Source organism: Eschrichtius robustus, chromosome 1, assembly GCF_028021215.1.
Source record: "Eschrichtius robustus isolate mEscRob2 chromosome 1, mEscRob2.pri, whole genome shotgun sequence".
Lineage (NCBI taxonomy): Eukaryota > Metazoa > Chordata > Mammalia > Artiodactyla > Eschrichtiidae > Eschrichtius > Eschrichtius robustus.
The window spans coordinates 133239246-133260433 of NC_090824.1; the positions used below are offsets into that span (position 1 = coordinate 133239246).

The 21188-nt window shown below is 38.6% G+C and overlaps 1 protein-coding gene across 2 annotated transcripts in view; it reads left to right on the forward strand.

Annotated features, from left to right (window-relative positions):
• Positions 1-21188, forward strand: part of ARIH1 (ariadne RBR E3 ubiquitin protein ligase 1) — a 116945-nt gene that overhangs the window by 75502 nt on the left and 20255 nt on the right. For both annotated transcript variants that reach the window (XM_068555043.1, XM_068555034.1), the window contains exons 5-6: positions 481-536; positions 20495-20561. In XM_068555043.1, coding sequence (XP_068411144.1) covers positions 481-536; positions 20495-20561 — 123 coding nt within the window. The remainder of the gene's footprint in view (positions 1-480; positions 537-20494; positions 20562-21188) is intronic.

A 21188-nucleotide genomic window follows, 5' to 3' on the forward strand; every position in this document is an offset into this window, starting at 1 on the left:
TTCTGAGTTTTTCTTGAATTTCTTATAGTGTTTAGACCCTTACACAGAAATAAACAGGTGAAGCATTCTGGGTTGTGAATTGCATGTGGACTTTTTTTTCTAGATTAAAACAAATAAAAGATAATTGAGACTCTTTTCTATTTACAATGAGGCATTGCAGTTAAAGATCCAGTCCAGGTAATATTTTCTCAGCAGGCATTAACATTTGTATTTATCAGGCTAAACTGGTTGAGAATTTTTGTCATATCTCTTGCTTTTGCCAGTCAAGTTTTATATTGAAAATCCAGTTGTTTGGGTTAGCAGTTTTACTTACTTATGGTGATACACATACACACACACGTTTCCTTTAATAGAAAGGGAATGATTAAGGTCCTATAAATGTTAAGGTATCCTCAGAACCTAGCAAAGTTCCTGGCAATGGTAAACATTCAGTAAATATTTGTTGAATGAAGACATAGTTTAAATTTTGATCTTTTTCAGACTATTTCGTGTCCTGCTCATGGTTGTGATATCTTAGTGGATGACAACACAGTTATGTAAGTACTTTTGATAGATTCTGCATGTTGAATATTGATTAGTTAGTTAAACCAAGTTAATTTTCGCTCAACACCATAGAGGAGGTGAAATTTTTAGAGTCTGAAGAGACTTTCTAATCTATATTCCTTTGTAGTACACAAGCCTGTTTGTAACCTGGTTAAATGCCCAGTCAGTATTCTGGTAAAGTTGGCAATACATGATAGCTAGATTTCAGTAAACCTTGTAGTTGGAGAATAGGATATGTCAGTGTGTCAGTTGATGTCCTCTGGGAAGCAGATGCCAAGACAAAGTTAAAAGGGAAGGCGATTTATTGTGGGATAGCATCTATGTAGGATAAAGAGGAGGAGGAGCACTAGACAGACCATGATACAGTTCTGACACTTGTTAAAGGAGAGAAAGAAGGAAGGAGGATTCAATAGGAAGAGACTCAGACTATGTTGCAGCTGTGAGAGTCTCTGTCAGCCCTGTGCAGACAACTCCAGTGCATAGGTTTCCCACAGAGGAATACCTCAGTAAGCAGAAATGGCCAGGCCCTGGTACCATTGTCATGCTCAGTCTCTCACTGGGAGCTAACCAGGGGGAATGTGGCCTCAGCTGGAACACTGCTACGGATCCCAAAGACACTGCAGCTGGAGGCTGTTGGCTATCTCCTGGCCTTGCGGAAGGTTCCTTTTTGAAGGAGAGAAAGGAACTTGAAGAAACAAGCATAGTTAGCTCCTGTACATGGGGTAAAATCCCAGGTTGTTTAATTCCTGAGTCAGTGCTGTTTTCGTGACCTCAGGCTACCTAATTGATTTCAGTCTAGGAAGATAAACATATTAAGGGCCTGAATGATCCACAGACAAATTGTATAATTAGTCCTGGATAATTGCCTATATAAAGGTATGTCTGTGTTTAAGCACTGGGATTTGAAGGTAATAAAAGTAAAAGCAGCCGTGTGCTTTAGTGAGCAAATTCCTTAATCTAATGAAGCCATAAATTGACTTAACCAGTACAGTTTATAAAGCCACTGATTCCACTTTGTTAATCCCAACCTACTTTGGTTTACTAAAATATATTTACTGTTGTTGTCAGCTTGTGTTAATACTGTTTCTATCTTCCAGTAAATCTTATTTCCATTATTGTTATAAGCTAACAAACATAAACCATGTATCATCTTAAAGTACTGCCATCCTTCCAGCCTTCTTTATCTTGCCCCCGATACTTTAATTCTTTGTATTCTTTCATCAGTACATTTCATCAGCATAGGTCACTGTATCTTTTCATTCATTCCGCAGACATTTACTGGGAACCTACTCATTAGCACATATACACAGGAGAACAACAAAAAAATTACGATACATTTCCTTTCTCCAAGAGGTTCATAATAATAAATAAATAAAACGCATAGTTTTAAGTTTTATGTATAAATGTATATATAAAGTGCATTTACAAAGAAGCAAATTACTCTATCTGAAGAATTTAGGGAAGCTTTACTTAGGGAGTAATATCAAAGAGTAAAATTTTGGGTTGAGGGAGTGGAGGGTAGTATTAAAGAAGGGATGCCAATATTTTTTAAATAGTCCATGAACTTCTCTGTTATGTATTCTGTAGTAGCTAGAGCACAGAGTAGCAGATTACTAGAGATGAGGATGAAAAGAGTTTGACAGTTTATGATGAGTTTCATCATAGAAGGTTATTAGGACTGATAATAAGAAAGAATTTGGTAATATCTAATATGAGTGAGCATATAGTACAATGGGGAGTATACTTTTAGAACCTTTTTGTAATGCAGTTTGGTGATTTCTACAAATGTATATGCTCTTTGGCTTTTTGTTTAATAGGTTCATCACTTTGAATATGTCATTGTACTGTCTTCTTGCCTCCATTGTTTCTGATAAGTCAGCTATTAATAATATTTTTGTCCCCTGTTTGCTGCTTTCAAGATTTGCTATGTCTTTGTCTTAAAACAGTTTTGACTACGATATATCTAGATGTGGTTCTCCTTGTGTTTTTCCTCTTTGGGGTTCCTTGAGCTCTTTGGATGTGCATGCTGGTGCACATCCACATTTTACCTTAAATCGTTGTATGCTATATCTTCCATATTCTTTCTTTTAAATGAATAATTTCTTTCTTTTAGAATTTAAAAGGTTAATTAAATGAGAGAATGTGCAGTTTTTCACTTTTAATCTTAAGATCTGGACTTCTCTGGTGGCGCAGTGGTTAAGAATCTGCCTGCCAATGCAGGGGACACGGGTTCAAGCCCTTGTCCGGGAAGATCCCACATGCTGCAGAGCAGCTAAGCCCTTGCGCCACAGCTACTGAGCCTGCGCTCTAGAGCCTGTGAGCCACAACTATGGAGCCTGCGTGCCACAGCTACTGAAGCCCTCGTGCCTAGAACCCGTGCTCCACAACAAGAGAAGCCACCGCAATGAGAAGCCCGCACACTGCAACGAAGAGTAGCCCCCGCTTGCTGCAACTAGAGAAAGCCTGCATGCAGCAACGAAGACCCAACATAACCAAAAATAAATAAATAAATTTATTAAAAAAAAAATCTTAAGATCCATAACTGAAATATGCTTTTTTTTTTCTTAGTATGAAAGAAACTGAATCCTTCCCAGTGATGGATTATCAGTTTTTAAAAAATTTCCAACTTGATAGATTTAAAAAATGGTTTCTTGTTTTAATTCGAATTAAACTCATTTGGAACTTGAAACTGAAACCTGATTCTTCCTGAAGACATATTACCCTTTAGCCCTCTCAATTTGAAGCTAGCGTTTTTCCCCCTGTGTATTTTATGGTCAAGAGGTAAAGTCATTGTTCCCCTTGGTCCCAAATGCTGTTTTCAGACCATTTCGCTTCTTCGGTTTAAAATCCATAAATCCTTTGAGCCTTGTTGTCCAGCTGTATCATGGTCCTTTGTGCTTTTCTCTGCTTGACATCTTGGTCTGTCCCATTTAATTATTTGTAGTGCTGTCACCTCACACACAATCTTTTCTTTCTCCCAAGGCTTGCTGTCATCCAATGTGATTTCAGTGCCCATATGTGTAGTTCATTCTACACCCTAGCCCCGTAGTTCTACAAGTGTAGTCCCCTGACCAGCAGCATCAACATCACCTAGGAGCTTGTTAAGAGAATGCATATTCTCAGGCCCAGCTCCAGACTTACTGAATCAGAAACTCTGGGGACAGGGCCCAGCAATATGAACGACAAGCTGTCTTAGTATGGTTCTGATGCATACTTATGTTTGAAAACTCCTGCCATAGCCTTTCATTTCTGTGATCTACTCATTTCCAGGAAAATCCCCTTCACCTCAGCCATGTACTCCTAAGGCCACCACCCTAGGCCTACTCTAGTTCTACTCTTACTGACTTTACAAAATCATCTTCGCCTCTTCCTAAAAGAGTGCTCCTCGGGGTTCTGTCCATCCCACTATCCTCACTCTATGCACTTTATACACTCTCCCTAGGCTTACATTGGAAATTCCCCAATTTTTTTTTAAAATTTAATTTAATTTTTTTTTTTTTTTTGGCTGCATTGGGTCTTCGTTGCTGTGTGCGGGCTTTCTCTAGTTGCGGCGAGCAGGGGCTACTTTTTGTTGCGGTGTGCGGGCTTCTCATTGCAGTGGCTTCTCTTGCATGCAGAGCACAGGCTCTGGGCGTGGGCTTCAGTAGTTGTGGCATGCAGACTCAGTAGTTGTGGCTCGCGGGCTCTAGAGCACAGGCTCAGTAGTTGTGGCACATGGGCTCAGTTGCTCCGCGGCATGTGGGATCTTCCCGGACCAGGGCTCGAACCTGTGTCCCCTGCATTGGCAGGCAGATTCTTAACCACTGTGCCACCAGGGAAGCCCCGGAAGTTCCCAAATTCATATCTCCAGATTAACACTCTTTTTTTGAGCCTGGGACCCATATATCCTAGTGCCTATCAGGCATCTTCATTTGTACATTCCTCTGGCTTTATCTTGTCCAGCCCTCCTACTACCTTTACCACTACCAGACTCATTCTTCTTGCTTCTCAGTATCAAATAATGGCATCACTTGGTGTTAAAGATTTGCCTGAATGAGAAACCTTGGTGATATCCCTGATAACACTTTTCTCCTGCGTTTCTCAGAGTCATCCTTGCACGAAATTCTGTAAATTCCTCATCCTAATTACCCTTAAATCCATCCATTTCTCTCTGTTTCTACTGCCATTAACCTGATTCACGCCATCGTCTTGTCTTAGCTGGGAATCTGCAACTGGCTCCTAAGTGATTCCCTTATACCCAGTGTTACCACCTTCCAGTTCTTCTTCACAAATGGCTTTCGTTGTCCTATATTGCTTACCTATGCAACTTTATCTTTTGCCTCACCTTTTCTCACATTATTCTAGCCACGTAGAGCTTGGTTTCTTGAAAGTACTGTGCATTTTATTTGCATTTGGTTTGGTAGGATTTTTTTTTACTTTTTTTCCTACTGTCTCCTGACTTTGTTTCTTACAAGCAGTACTCGCTTTCTGTTTTACTCTTCAGTTCTCTTAACCTACTCATCATCTTAGTCATTCTTAACACCTCAGTTTAACTCATTTTCATTTTGTTTTGGATAGACATCCTATGAGTTCCTTAGATCCTCCATATTTCCCTTACCCTGCACTTTTGTAATTGCCTATATCCTTGTCTGTATTCTTTCTTAGGCTGTAAGTTGACTCCAGGTACCCTATTTATGTTGACTGAATTCTTTTCATATTTCCATTCAGGATGTGTGACTCTAACCTTGGTAAAATACTACACAGAAATTATTCACTGATCTTTCAGTGCTTCTTAGACTCACTTCTTAAGATTAGTGATTCATTGGATTCACCTTTTTACTCCTTCACAACGGGTGTGTAATAGGCACGTATCCTTGAATAAGTAACTGGAAATTTATTATTCTCCCTGCTTTCATAAGCGTATGTTATCATTGCTAACTCCAGTGATTGATTTGTGCTATGATACCATTAGGGCTATTTGGCTAAGTGGGGCTCCCCTTCTTTGATGCTTTCATGAGATTAATGAGAACTATTTATCTAAATTATTTATCACTTGAGACTGAATAAATGTTTGTCTCTGTTCATACTAGTAGTTGGTTAGTGGTTTGTGTTTTTTTTTTTTTGGCTGCGCCATGCGGCTTGTGGGATCTTAGTTCCCCGACCAGGGATTGGACCCATGCCACGGTAGGGACAGCCTATAATCCTAACCACTAGGCCACCAGGGAACTCACAGTAGGTTAGTTTTTCTATGTAGTTGTTTGGGGCCTAAATTTCTTTTTCTATGTATAGCTTCTCTAGTAATCTTAGGGATGATAAAGGTAAACTTGTATCTGTTTAATCTTTAAAGACCTGCAAGTAATGTATTTAGTCACACCTTGACTAATCATTGTTATCATGAACACATATCTGGAATTGTGATGTTCTGATTCAACATCCTGCAAGGTGTGTCTAAAAAATGGAATGGTTTATTTTCATATATGGGGGTTTTTAGAAACAGATAAGCAGAGATGATGACAGCAACTCATTGCCACTCACTCCTAGCAAAATTATGCCACATGATTTTCTTTAAAGCTTTAACTGATACATAAGATTTTTGAAAAATGAACTAAAAATAGAGTTACCATATGATTCAACAATCCCACTCCTGGGCATATGTCCAGACAGAACTGTAATTCAAAAAGATACATGAACCCCTGTGTTCATAGCAGCACTATTTACAATAGCCAAGACATGGAAACAACCTCAATGTCTGTCAACAGATGAATGGATAAAGAAGATGTGGTACATATATACAGTGGAATACTACTCAGCCATAAAACAGAATGAAATAATGCCATTTCAAGCAACATGGATGGACCTAGAGATTATCATACTAAGTGAAGTAAGTCAGAAAGAGAAAGACAAATACCATATGATATCACTTATATGTGGAATCTAAAGTATGACACAAACAAATTTATCTACCAAAGAGAAACAGACTCACAGACTTAGAGAACAGACTTGTGGTTGCCAAGGGGAGGGGGCATGGGGGAGGGATGGATTGGGAGTTTGGGGTTAGCAGATGCAAACTATTATGTGTAGAATGGATAAACAACAAGGTCCTACTGTATAACACAGGGAACTATATTCAATATCCTGTGATAAACCGTAATGGAAAGAATATAAAAAAGAATATATATATATATATGTGTGTGTGTGTATATATATATATATATATATATATATAACTGAATCACTTTGCTCTACAGCAGAAATTAACACAACATTGTAAGTCAAGTATACTTCAATTATAAAAAAAGATTTTTTTAAAATGGATCTTAGGATCTTGGTATAGATAATCCATACCTCTATTGACTAATTCCCCACTTGTCTGAAAAGGGCAGAAATGTTCTTTTAAAAATAGGTTGTCGGGCTTCCCTGGTGGCGCAGTGGTTGAGAATCTGCCTGCCAATGCAGGGGACAAGGGTTCGAGCCCTGGTCTGGGAAGATCCCACATGCCACGGAGCAACTGGGCCCGTGAGCCACAATTACTGAGCCTGCGCGTCTGGAGCCTGTGCTCCGCAACAAGAGAGGCCGCGATGGTGAGAGGCCCGCGCACCGCGATGAAGAGTGGTCCCCACTTGCCGCAACTAGAGAAAGCCCTCGCACAGAAACGAAGACTCAACACAGTCATAAATAAATAAATAAATAAATAAATAAAAAAGAACGTGAATTTCTTTAAAAAAAAAAAAAATAGGTTGTCTTAAATTAGATAATATAACTTAAAAGCTATTTTTTGATAGTTATTTCCTGTTCCATCAACTTTAAGCAGTAAATCTTAACTACTTACTATGTAAGGTGAGGAAATTGCTGCCTCTGTGCTGTCATTCACCTTTAGTCTCTTCTACCCCCTAATTTCTGTTAGATACATAATTACTTTATATTGTCAACTTTATAGTTAAATCTCTTCTGGAGCAGTTTCTTTTATGTTTTGTCAGTAGGTTTAGTCACAAAATGGTAAGCCAGTGCTTTTATAATATTATAATTGTAGATCTTACATAAAGCCAAGTAATTGAATGGATCCAGAGCAAAGTAAACGTAGTCCTGTAAGTCTGTGCTGCTCCAAGAAGAATGAATATTCCAAACATCCAAGTCAGACGATTATTTTTTACATTCTATCACATAGGCTTGTGAAGCTGTGTAGACCCTCAGATGGTTTGTACCATCTGAGGCAAGAGACAAACTAAACTTTGATATGTGTATTAATCACAGTATAGTAGAGCATCTCGTCTTTTACAGTGGAGATACATCATTTTTATTTAATTATAGTCAGTTCAATTTGCTGTGCATTGGTTTTTGTTTTTACTTTTTGAATTAAGTTCTAAAATAAATTCAGTAAAGTGTGTAAAGTACATTTACTTTAGAAGTATGTTTTACTAACCACACAGATCAAGGTACAGAATTTTTCCAGTACCCAGAATATTCATCCTTGTGACCCTTCCCAGACGGTATACATCTCACCCCCACTACCTATTCTGACTTCTGTCACCACCAGTTCATTTTACCTGTTTTTGAACCTCATTTAAATGGAATTACGTAGCACGTTCTTTTTCTGAGTGTGTATCAGCTTCAGTTATAATGTAATGTGTTTCTTTGAGGTATGTGCATGTTGTTAAGTGTATGTGTATGTTTTTAGGTTTGTTTTGTTTTTTTCTATGTAGCATTTCATTCTCCTGATAATAGATACTTGGAGTTTTTTTGGTTTGTTTGTTTGGTTTTGACTACTGTGAAAAAACTACAAAGAATATTCCTGAAAGTGTCTGGGTAGATATGCACTGATTTCTTTTGGGTATATACTGAAGAGTGAGATTTTTAGCCTTACAATAGATACTGCCAGAGTATCTATCTACTTTTCCAAAGTAGTTGTACCTCCACTTCTCCTAGTTGTGTGTGACTGCTCTAGTCCTTGTTCACACTTGTATTACTAGTCTTTTCTAACTTTAGCCATTTTGGTGGGTATGTAGGGATATCTCATGGTGGTTTTAATTTGCATTTTCTTGGTGGGTAATGATGTCAGACATCTTTCGTTGGATATCACTTTTTACGAAGCGCCCATTCAAGTCACTTTCTCATTCTTAAAATTTTGTTATTTTGTCTATTTGTTAATTACTTTCTAAGAATCCTTAAAATATTCTGATATGAGTCTTTTGTTAGATATATGTATTACAACTATTTTCCCCAGTGTGTGGCTTACCTTTTTTTCTCTCTGAATGATTTTTGGTGAACAAAAGTTTTTATTTTAATGGCATCTAATTCCTAATTTTCCCTCATTTATGATTATTGCTACTTACGAAATCTTTGCTTACCCCAAGGTTGTATTTATTTTTAAGGCAGTCTACAGAGAGTTTATGGAGAATGCTTTGAAAACATGTGACTTTAAAGTTGTATGTCTCATAGTGGAGTAAATTAATGCCCCCCCCATCATTTCTCTACGATGAAACAGAAAAGCACCACTTTAGTATTCTAAGTAGGAAATTTGTCTCAAATGTATAGAATACTGTCCGTTTTAAAATATATGCTTAAGGGATCAGAACTCAAGTTCACACTGAAAATAATTTCCTCGTCTCATTGAAATGCAAAATGAAATAATTTGTCAAGCTTTGGTAATTAATAAGGTAAAGTATATAGATAGGGATTAAATTACTGATAATTATTAAACTTTTAAAAATGTTTTTGAACTATAAATGTAAAGTTACAGATTGAAGGGAAGCAGAGAAGGGTGTTGGAGGGCTGCGTGAAGCTGATTGTGTCAGGCCTAATAGGCCATTAAGGTTTTTGGCTTTTATTCTAAGATAGAGCCATGAGAGGATTTTGAGCAGAGGAATGACTTGGTCATAGAGGATTGCTCTGACTGCTCGTATTAAAAAGAGACTAAGTGGGAGCAAGGAGATTGCGAGACTATTAAAACAGTCCAGAAGAGAAATGATGTTGGTTTGATCCAAGACTGTAGCCGAGGAGGTAGTGAGAAATGGTTGGATTTTGGATGTGTTTTCAAGGTAGAGTTAGAGTCAGACTCTGATAAAAGAAGGAGATGAGCCAGAGATGATTGTAAGATCATTTTTACCTTTGATTGTGATTACATGAATTCAGATGATAGAATATGTTACATTTCTTTTTAAGTATTTTGTTTTATTATTTATTTATTTATTTATGGCTGTGTTGGGTCTTAGTTTCTGTGCGAGGGCTTTCTCTAGTTGTGACAAGCGGGGGCCACGCTTCATCGCGGTGCGCGGGCCTCTCACTATCGCGGCCTCTCTTGTTGCGGAGCACAGGCTCCAGACGCGCAGGCTCAGTAGCTGTGGCTCACGGGCCCAGCTGCTCCCAGGCATGTGGGATCTTCCCAGACCAGGGCTCCAACCCGTGTCCCCTGCATCGGCAGGCAGACTCTCAACCACTGTGCCACCAGGGAAGCCCGTTAACATTTCTTTTTAATGACCAGAAATTTGAGCAGAGATTTTTTTATAAAGTTGTTAATCATCACATTGTCATAGTCCTACAACCCAAAAAGCCCACCAGTAGGGGAAGATGGAACGTAATACAGCTTTTAAAAAGATTTATGAATTATTTTAATACATTGGAAAATGCCTATAATGTTAGTTTTAAAAAACTAAGATATAAAATAATACGTAGTAAATTTTCTGTTTAAAATTATATATCATACATTTATAGAAAAAAAGAGGAAAGGGTCTAGATTCATAAAAATCCTGAGTGGTTATTCCTCCTGAGCAATAGGGTTAAAGGTGATTTTTATTTCATTCTTTATATTTACCTATAATTGGTTTGTCAGGGGGAGGAAAAAACCCTTTTTAAAGAAAAATATTTCATCATTAGTCCTAAATTGAAGCGTAATATTGTTGACTTACTCAGAGTGCTATATAAGTATAAGGCATATAAGTATTATATGTTTAGTGTAAGTATACTAAAGTACTTGGCATACTAAAAAAAAATCCTGTGTTTAAAGTTACCTGGTTTCAAAGCACAGCTCTCCAGTTATCTCATTTGTAAAAGCGTAGAATTATCCCAAAACTCAAGGGCGTTTAAATGCTTTTGACCCTGTGCTCAGAATGTATATATAGATGGCATTCAGTAAAAGTCATTTTTTTTTTACCTTGATAAAGAGCTGCCTTCTACGGTGAGAATTGGCATAATAGCTATTTTCAACATAAGTGATGGCAGCAGGACCTTGTGAAGAGATTAGCTTATTAATGGCCAGGTTGACACTTGCCTTCTTGGGAATGCTTATTCTCAAAGATGGGAGATCACTTTCTTTTTCTTCCCTATCACCAACTTAAGGCTTAGTCACCTTGGCCTAATAGCTATGGCTGACCTTTATTCTCACCAGTTATGCTTAGGCTAGAATCATCTGTAAGAAATCATTAGGATTTGTCACATCAGAGAAGCATTATGGGTAATAGAGGGAGTAAGATGTATTTGGAAATCAGGGATTCTGACTTTGAGTCTGTTTCTTAATTATTTTTTAATTGATGTAAATTTCATATAACAATATTCACCATTTTGACTAGTTTAAAGTACACAATTGAGTGTACCAAAAGAAATCCCATATCCACTAAACAGTCAGTCTTCACTCCCTCCTCCCCCTAGACCCTGACAACCGCTCATCAGTTTTCTGTCTGTGTGGATTTGCTTATTCTGGACATTTCATTAAAATGGAGTCATACAGTATGTGATCTTTCATGTCTGGCTTCTGTCACTTAACGTAATGTTTTCAAGGTTCATCCATGTGGTAGCATGTATAAGGACGCCATTCCTTTTTATGGCTAAATAATATTCCATTATATGGATATTCCATATTTTATTTCTCCATTCATCAGTTCTTGGACATTTGAGTTATTTATACTTTTTGTAGAAACGTTTGTGTTATTATTTGAACATTTGTGTGCAAGACTTTTATTGAACACATGTTTTTGATTCCTTGGAGTGAAATTGATAGGTCATATGGTAATTCTGTGTTTAACTTTTTGAGGAACTGCCAAGTGCACTAATCATTTTTATACCTCATTTTCAACATCTGCAAGATGTGGAGGTTTACTCATTTAAAAAAATCCTTATTAAACACTTTCCACAGACCAGGCAGTGTACTGGACATAAGAGATCTTTTCGTGGAGCTTATTGTTTGGTTGGGGATAGGGAAACAGGAAGGCAGATATTAAACAAATGATTATACAGATAGCTGTCTAATGAAAATTATGACACATTCTATAAAGGAGAGGTGTATAATGTGCCATAGGAACTAAGGTAAAGGTGGTCTGTGTCTAGACTGGTATGGTGAATTGTCAGAAAAGGCCTCTATGAGTAACGATACATCTTAGCTGAGTGAAATAAAATAATAATAATAATAATAGCAACTTCATCTTATATTTATTGAGTGCTTACTATTTGCCAGGCAGTATTCTAGTCGGCCAGCTCTATTTCTGCTCCCCATCTTACAGATTAGTAAACTGAAAAATGGAAAAGTCAAGGAGCTTACCCCTCAGTTCATAGCTAGTAAGTTGTGAAGCCAGTATTCTAACCTAGGCTGTCCCACCTCAGAGCCCCACTATGATAGTCTTTTGTTTCCTTTCCAAGGGAGGTGGCCCCAAGCAAAAACCTCTGAGGAAGGGTGGTGCATACTCTTTTGAAAGAATACAGATATGAGGGGAGTACACTGAAAGTAGCTCAGGACAGGGTGGGGTCTTTTTTTTCTTTCTTTTTGGCCACACTGTGCCACATGCAGGATCTTAGTTTCCCAACCAGGGGTAGAACCCGTGGTCCCTGCAGTGGAAACTCAGAATCTTAACCACTGGACCACCAAGGAAGTCCCAGGGTGGGGTCTTATGGAAGAAGAGAAGTGAGTGGGATAAGAAACTCAAGAAATAGATGAAGCCAAATTGTACAAAACTTTCCTGTTCATTTAAGAGATTTTAATGAGATTGGGCTATGCTTTTTTTTTTTCAACATCTTTATTGGAGTATAATTGCTTTACAGTGGTGTGTTAGTTTCTGCCTTATAACAAAGTGAATCAGATATACATGTGCACATATCCCCATATCTCCTCCCTCTTGCGTCTCCCTCCCACCCTCCCTATCCCACCCATCTAGGTGGTCACAAAGCACCGGGCTGATCTCCTTGTACTATGTGGCTGCTTCCCACTAGCTATCTATTTTACATTTGGTAGTGTATATATGTCCATGCCACTCTCTCACTTCGTTCCAGCTTACCCTTCCCCCTCCCCGTGTCCTCAAGTCCATTCTCTACGTCTGCGTCTTTATCCCTGTCCTGCTCCTAGGTTCTTCAGAACCATTTTTTTTTTAGATTCCATATATATGTGTTAACATACGGTATTTGTTTTTCTCTTTCTGACTTACTTCACTCTGTATGACAGACTCTAGGTCCATCACCTCACTACAAATAACTGAATTTTGCTTCTTTTTATGGCTGAGTGATATTCCATTGTATATATGTGCCACATCTTCTTTATCCATTCATCTGTCGACGGACACATAGGTTGCTTCCATGTCCTGGCGATTGTAAATAGCTGCAGTGAACATTGTGGTACATGACTCTTTTTGAATTATGGTTTTCTCAGGGTATATGCCCAGTAGTGGGATTGCTGGGTCGTATGGTAGTTCTAATTTTAGTTTTTTAAGGAACCTCCATACTGTTCTCCATAGCGGCTGCATCAATTTACATTCCCACCAACACTGCAAGAGGGTTCCCTTTTCTCCACACCCTCTCCAGCATTTATTGTTTGTAGATTTTTTGATGATGGCCATTCTGACTGGTGTGAGGTGATACCTCATTGTAGTTTTGATTTGCATTTCTCTAATGATTAGTGATGTTGAGCATCCTTTCATGTGTTTGTTGGCAATCTGTATATCTTCTTTGGAGAAATGTCTATTGAGGTCTTCCACCCATTTTTGGATTGGGTTGTTTGGTTTTTTGATATTGAGCTGCATGAGCTGCTTGTATATTTTGGAGATTAATCCTTTGTTAGTTGCTTCTTTTGCAAATATTTTCTCCTACTCTGAGGGTTATCCTGTCATCTTGTTTATGGTTTCCTTTGCTGTGCAAAAGCTTTTAAGTTTCATTAGGTCCCATTTGTTTATTTTTGTTTTTATTTCCATTTCTCTAGGAGGTGGGTCAAAAAGGATCTTGCTGTGATTTATGTCATAGAGTGTTCTGCCTATGTTTTCCTCTAAGAGTTTGATAGTGTCTGGCCTTACACTTAGGTCTTTAATCCATTTTGAGTTTATTTTTGTATATGGTGTTAGGGAGTGTTCTAATTTCATTCTTTTACATGTAGCTGTCGGGTTTTCCCAGCACCACTTACTGAAGAGGCTGTCTTTTCTCCATTGTATATTCTTGCCTCCTGTATCAAAAATAAGGTGACCATATGTGCATGGGTTTATCTCTGGGCTTACTGTTCTGTTCCATTGATCTAGATTTCTGTTTTTGTGCCAGTACCATACTGTCTTGATTACTGTAGCTTTGTAGTATAGCTTGAGGTCTGGGAGCCTGATTCCTCCAGCTCCGTTTTTCTTTCTCAAGATTGCTTTGGCTATTCGGGGTCTTTTGTGTTTCCATACAAATTGTGAACTTTTTTGTTCTAGTTCTGTGAAAAATGCCAGTGGTAGTTTGATAGGGATTGCATTGAATCTGTAGATAGCTTTGAGTAGTATAGTCATTTTCACAGTGTTGATTGTTCCAATCCAAGAACATGGTATATCTCTCCATCTGTTTGTATCATCTTTAATTTCTTTCATCAGTGTCTTACAGTTTTCTGTGTACAGGTCTTTTGTCTCCTTACGTAGGTTTATTCCTAGGTATTTTATTCTTTTTGTTGCAGTGGTACATGGGAGTGTTTCCTTAATTTATCTTTCAGATTTTTCATCAGGAAAAATGATGTATAGGAATGCAAGAGGTTTCTGTGCATTAATTTTGTATCCTGCTACTTTGCCAAATTCATTGATTAGCTCTAGTAGTTTTCTGGTAGCGTCTTTAGGATTCTCTATGTATAGTATCATGTCATCTGCAAACAGTGACAGCTTTACTTCTTCTTTTCCAATTTGGATTCCTTTTATTTCTTTTTCTTCTCGGATTGCTGTGGCTAAAACTTCCAAAACTGTGTTGAATAATAGTGGTGAGAGTGGGCAACCTTGTCTTGTTCCTGATCTTAGAGGAAATGCTTTCAGTTTTTTACCATTGAGAATGATGTTGGCTGTGGGTTTGTCATATATGGCCTTTATTATGTTGAGGTAAGTTCCCTCTGTGCCTACTTTCTGGAGAGTTTTTTTTATCATAAATGGGTGTTGCATTTTGTCAAAAGCTTTTTCTGCATCTATTGAGATGATTATATGGTTTTTCTCCTTCAGTTTGTTAATATGGTTTATCGCATTGACTGATATGCATATATTGAAGAATCCTTGCATTCCTGGGATAAACCCCACTTGATCATGGTGTTTCATCCTCTTAATGTGCTGTTGGATTCTGTTTGCTAGTATTTTGTTGAGGATTTTTGCATATATGTTCATCAGTGATATTGGTCTGTAGTTTTCTTTCTTTGTGACATCTTTGGTTTTGGTATTGGGGTGATGGTGGCCTCATAGAATGATTTTGGGAGTGTTCCTCCCTCTGCTATATTTTGGAAGAGTTTGAGAAGGATAGGTGTTAGCTCTTTTCTAAATGTTTGATATAATTTGCCTGTGAAGCCATCTGGTCCTGGGCTTTTGTTTGTTGGAAGATTTTTAATCACAGTCTCAATTTCAGTGCTTGTGATTGGTCTGTTTATATTTTCTATTCCTTCCTCCTTCAGTCTTGGAAGGTTGTGGTTTTCTAAGAATTTGTCCATTTCTTCCAGGTTGTTGGAGTATAGTTGCTTGTAGTAATCTCTCATGATCCTTCATATTTCTGCAGTGTCAGTTGTTACTTCTCCTTTTTCATTTCTAATTCTGTTGATTTGAGTCTTCTCCCTTTTTTTTCTTGATGAGTCTGGCTAATGGTTTATCAATTTTATCTTCCCAAAGAACCAGCTTTATTTTTATTGATCTTTGCTATTATTTCCTTAATTGCGTTTTCATTTATTTCTGATCTGATCTTTATGATTTCTTTCCTTCTGCTAACTTTGGAGTGTTTTTGTTCTTCTTTCTCTAATTGCTTTAGGTGTAAGGGTAGGTTGTTTATTTGAGATTTTTCTTGTTTCTTGAGGTAGGATTGTATTGCTGTAAACGTCCCTCTTAGAACTGCTTTTGCTGCATCCCATAGGTTTTGGGTCATTGTGTTTTCATTGTTATTTGTTTGTAGGTATTTTTTTATTTCCTCTTTGATTTCTTCAGTGATCTCTCGGTTATTTAGTAGTGTATTGTTTAGCCTCCATGTGTTTGTATTTTTTTTACAGATATTTTCCTGTAATTGATATCTAGTCTCATAGCGTTGTGGTCGGAAAAGATACTTGATACAATTTCAGTTTTCTTAAATTTACCAAGGCTTGATTTCTGACCCAAGATATGATCTATCCTGGAGAATGTTCCATGAGCACTTGAGAAGAAAATGTGTTCTGTAGTTTTTGGATGGAATGTCCTGTAACTGTCAGTTACATCCATATTGTTTAATGTGTCATGTAAAGCTTGTGTCTCCTTATTTATTTTCATTTTGGATGATCTGTCCTTTGGTGAAAGTGGGGTGTTAAAGTCCCCTACTACGATTGTGTTACTGTCGATTTCCCCTCTTACGGCTGTTAGTCTTTGCCTTATGTATTGAGGTGCTCCTATGTTGGGTGCATAAATATTTACAATTGTTATATCTTCTTCTTGGATTGATCCCTTGATCATTATGTAGTGTCCTTCTTTGTGTCTTGTAATAGTCTTTATTTTAAAGTCTATTTTGTCTGATATGAGAATTGCTACTCTAGCTTTCTTTTGATTTCCATTTGCATGGAATATGTTTTTCCATCCCCTCCCTTTCAGTCTGTATATATCCCTAGGTCTGAAGTGGGTCTCTTGTAAACAGCATATGTACGGGTCTTGTTTTTGTATCCATTCAGCCAGTCTGTGTCTTTTGGTTGGAGCATTTAATCCATTTACATTCAAGGTAGTTATTGATATGTATGTTCCTATTACCAGTTTCTTAATTGTTTTGGGTTTGTTATTGTAGGTCTTTTCCTTCTCTTGTGTTTCCTGCCTAGAGAAGTTCCTTTAGTATTTGTTGTAAAGCTGCTTTAGTGGTGCTGAATTCTCTTAGCTTTAGCTTGTCTGTAAAGGTTTTAGTTTTTCCGTCGAATCTGAATGAGATCCTTGCTGGGTAAAGTAATCTTGGTTGTAGGTTTTTCCCTTTCATCACTTTAAATGTGTCCTGCCACTCTCTTCTGGCTTGCAGAGTTTCTGCTGAAAGATTAGCTGTTAACCTTATGGGGATTCCCTTGTATGTTTTTTGTTGTTTTTGCCTTGCTGCTTTTAATATTTTTTCTTTGTATTTAATTTTTGATAGTTTGATTAATATGTGTCTTGGCATGTTTCTCTTTGGATTTATCCTGTACGGGACTCTGCGCTTCCTGGACTTGATTGACTATTTCTTTTCCCATATTAGGGAAGTTTTGAAGTATAATCTCTTCAAATATTTTCTCAGTCCCTTTCTTTTTCTCTTCTTCTTCTGGGACCCCTATAATTCGAATGTTGGTGCGTTTAGTGTTGTCCCAGAGGTCTCTGAGACTGTCGTCAATTCTTTTCGTTCTTTCTTCTTTATTCTGCTCTGTGGTAGTTATTTCCACCATTTTATCTTCCAGGTCACTTATCCGTTCTTCTGCCTCAGTTCTTCTGCTATTGATTCCTTCTAGAGAATTTTTAATTTAATGTATTTGTGTTGTTCATCATTGTTTGCTCTTTAGTTCTCCTAGGTCCTTGTTTAAACATTTCTTGTATTTTCCCCATTCTCTTTCCAAGATTTTGGATCATCTTTACTATCATTACTCTGAATTCTTTTTCAGCTAGACTGCCTATTTCCTCTTCATTTGTTTGGTCTGGTGGGTTTTTACCTTGCTCCTTCATCTGCTGTGTGTTTCTCTGTCTTCTCATTTTGCTTAACTTACTGTGTTTGGGATCTCCGTTTTGCAGGCTGCATCTTCGTAGTTCCCGTTTTTTTTTTGGTGTCTTCCTCCAGTGGCTAAGGTTGGTTCAGTGGGTTGTGTAGGCTTCCTGGTGGAGAGGACTGGTGCCTGTGTTCTGGTGGATGAAGCTGGATCTTATCTTTCTGGTGGGCATGACCGCGTCCAGTGGTGTGTTTTGCGGTGTCTGTGACCTTATTATGATTTTAGGCAGCCCCTGTGCTAATGGGTGGGGTTGTGTTCCTGTCTTGCTAGTTGTTTGGCATGGGGTGTCCAGCACTGTAGCTTGCTGGTCGTTGAGTGGAGCTGTGTCTTAGCGTTGAGATGCAGATCTCTGGGAGAGCTTTCGCCGTTTGATATTATGTGGAGCCGGGAGGCCTCTGGTGGACCAGTGTCCTGAACTCAGCTCTCCCACCTCAGAGGCAGAGGCCTGACATCCGCCGGAGCACCAAGACCCTGTTAGGCACACGGCTCAGAAGAAAAGGGAGAAAAAAAGAAAGAAAAAAATAAAGTAAATTAATGTTATTAAAATAAAAAATAAATTATTAAAAATTAAAAAATTAAAAAGTAGTTTAAAGAAAGCATTAAAAAAAAAAGAAAGTAGAGAGCAACCAAACCAAAAAACAAATCCACCAATGATAACCAGCGCTAAAAAGTATACTTAGAAAAACAACAACAACAACAAAAAGGACAGACAGAACCCTAGGACAAATGGTAAAAGCAAAGCCATACAGACAAAATCACACAAAGAAGCATACACATACACACTCACAAAAAGAGAAAAAGTAAAAAAAAAAAAAAAAAAAGAAAAAGGAAGAGAGCAACCAAATGAATAAACAAATCTACCAATGATAATAAACTCTAAACACTTAGATAAACATAAAACCAAAAACAAATTAGATGTAGAAAGCAAACCCCAAGTCTACAGTTGCTCCCAAATTCTACCACCTCAATTTTGGGATGATTCATTGTCTATTCAGGTATTCCACAGATGCAGGGTACATCAAGTTGATTGCGGGGATTTAATCCGCTGCTCCTGAGGTTGCTGGGAGAAATTTCCCTTTCTCTTCTTTGTTCGCACAGCTCCCGGGGTTCAGCTTCGGATTTGGACCCGCCTCTGCATTTAGGTCACCTGCGGGCGTCTGTTCTTCGCTCAGACAGGACGGGGTTAAAGGAGCCGCTGATTCGGGGGCTCTGGCTCACTCAGACTCGGGGGAGGGATGCGGGGTGAGCCTGCTGCCCAGCAGCCAGCGTGATGTTGCACCAGCCTGAGGCGCCGTGCGTTCTCCTGGGGAAGTTGTCCCTGGTTCACGGGACCCTGGCAGTGGTGGCCTGCACAGGCTCCCAGGAGGGGAGGTGTGGATAGTGACCTGTGCTTGCACGCAGGCTTCTTGGTAGCTGTAGCAGCAGCCTTAACGTCTCATGTCCGTCTCTGGTGTCCGCGCTGATAGCCATGGCTTGTGCCCATCTCTGGAGCTCGTCTAGGCGGTGCTCTGAATCCCCTCTCCTCGCGCACCCCGAAACAATGGTCTTTTGACGCTTAGGCAGTTCCAGACTTTTTCCCGGACTCCCTCCCGGCTAGCTGTGGCGCACTAGCCCCCTTCAGGCTGTGTTCAAGCAGCCAACCCCAGTACTCTCCCTGGGGTCTGACCTCTGAAGAAGCTGGAGCCTCAGCTCCCAGCCCCCGCCCGCCCCGGCGGGTGAGCAGACAAGCCTCTCAGGCTGGTGTGTGCTGGTCGGCACCAATCCCCTGTGCGGGAATCTCTCCGCTTTGCCCTCTGCACCCCTGTGGCTGTGCTCTCCTCCGTGGCTCCGAAGCTTCCCCCCTCCGCCACCCCCCGTCTCTGCCAGTGAAGGGGCTTCGTAGTGTGTAGAAACTTTTCCTCCTTCACAGTTCCCTCCCGCTGGTGTAGGTCCCGTCCCTATTCTTTTGTCTCTGTTTTTTCTTTTTCTTTTTCCCTACCCAGGTACGTGGAGTTTCTTGCCTTTTGGGAAGTTTGAGGTCTTCTGCCAGCGTTCAGTAGGTGTTCTATAGGAGTTGTTCCACATGTAGATGTATTTCTGATGTATTTGTGGGGAGGAAGGTGATGTCTATGTCTTACTCCTCCGCCATCTTGAAGGTCTCTCTCTGGACTGTGCATTTTTGATATCTTTCTTGCTGGCTTTGTGAATTACTCTTTTTCTGCTTTAACACCATTTTCTTATAATACTCACAGGAATGTTTACTATTAAAATTAATGGCACTTAAGCTTCAGGGTTCTTCACTTTCATGGGTTCCTGTGAATTCAAGAAATTCTTGTGAATTAAGGTGTTCTAGGTGGATAAAGGAAGCCAGGTTGCAGTCAGCAGGCATTTCTGATAAATTAACCAAAAGATTTCAGAAGAAGGAGGCTATCAAAATTATATCTAGCAAAACCTGGATCCATTTCTGAACATTCCTACCAACATCCCTTATTTCACACACAGATTTTTTGGGAGGGGATCTTAGAAAAGGTGGCTGAGAATTGCTGTCTTAAGGCAAGATATCAGAGTCAGAAAACTCTAAAAGGGGCCTAAATTTGACAATATTGGTAAGTCATTAGACTACAATACAAACTGGGTAAAAATAGAATATTTAGGGTATAAGAAATGGGGAAATGTCTACCAAAATAAAACTATAGAAACTTTGAAATTATTGTTTTGATTCCTACAGTTCTATTTGTTGACAGTTTATGCGTATTTTAGTATTTTTCAATTTAAGGCAGTTTTCATAGCACAGAGCATTGAGATTTTATTTTATAAATGAGGAAAATATTCTTAGCTGAAAACTTCCTAATAAACTTTTATTCTCGCTTTCAGGCGCCTGATCACAGATTCAAAAGTTAAATTAAAGTATCAGCATTTAATAACAAATAGCTTTGTAGAGGTAAGTGATCGCATAAGTTTTCCTTCTTTAAATAAAAGGAATTCTGTTTATTAATAGAAATATCAGTTTGTCTTATATAAGAAACACCTTTACAGTAACTTCAATTTTTGTCTTCATTTATGAAGCATACCAAAATACCTTTATTCTCAAAGGAATGTGATAAACCAATAAGTAGATGTCTTTTCATCGATCTTGAGCTTTGAGAATAAAATAATTTTATAGTCTTCCTTTATCCCTAGCAGAGAATTTTAGCTGATTATTAGTGATGTCATGTTTAATCATGTTGGGCACTCTAACCCTGCTATATCTCTGCTTGTTTTACCTTCCATTACCAGTAAACTTCGTTTAAAAAGAATTATGTAGTGATTTTTTGTTCGTTTTTATCAAATATGTCTTAACAGAAGTTGGCAAACTGTGGCCTGCCTGTTTTTGTAAATAAAGATTTATTTGAACATGCAGTTTTATTCTGCGACTGCTTTTGTGCTGCAGTGGTAGAGTTGAGTCGTTGCTAAAGAGGCCATATGGCCCACGGAGCCAAACATCTCTACTTTCTGGCTCTAAGTGAAAGAAGTTTGCCAGCCCCTGTACAAGAGCACCAGTGTAACTTGGTATTTCAGTTCTAGAATG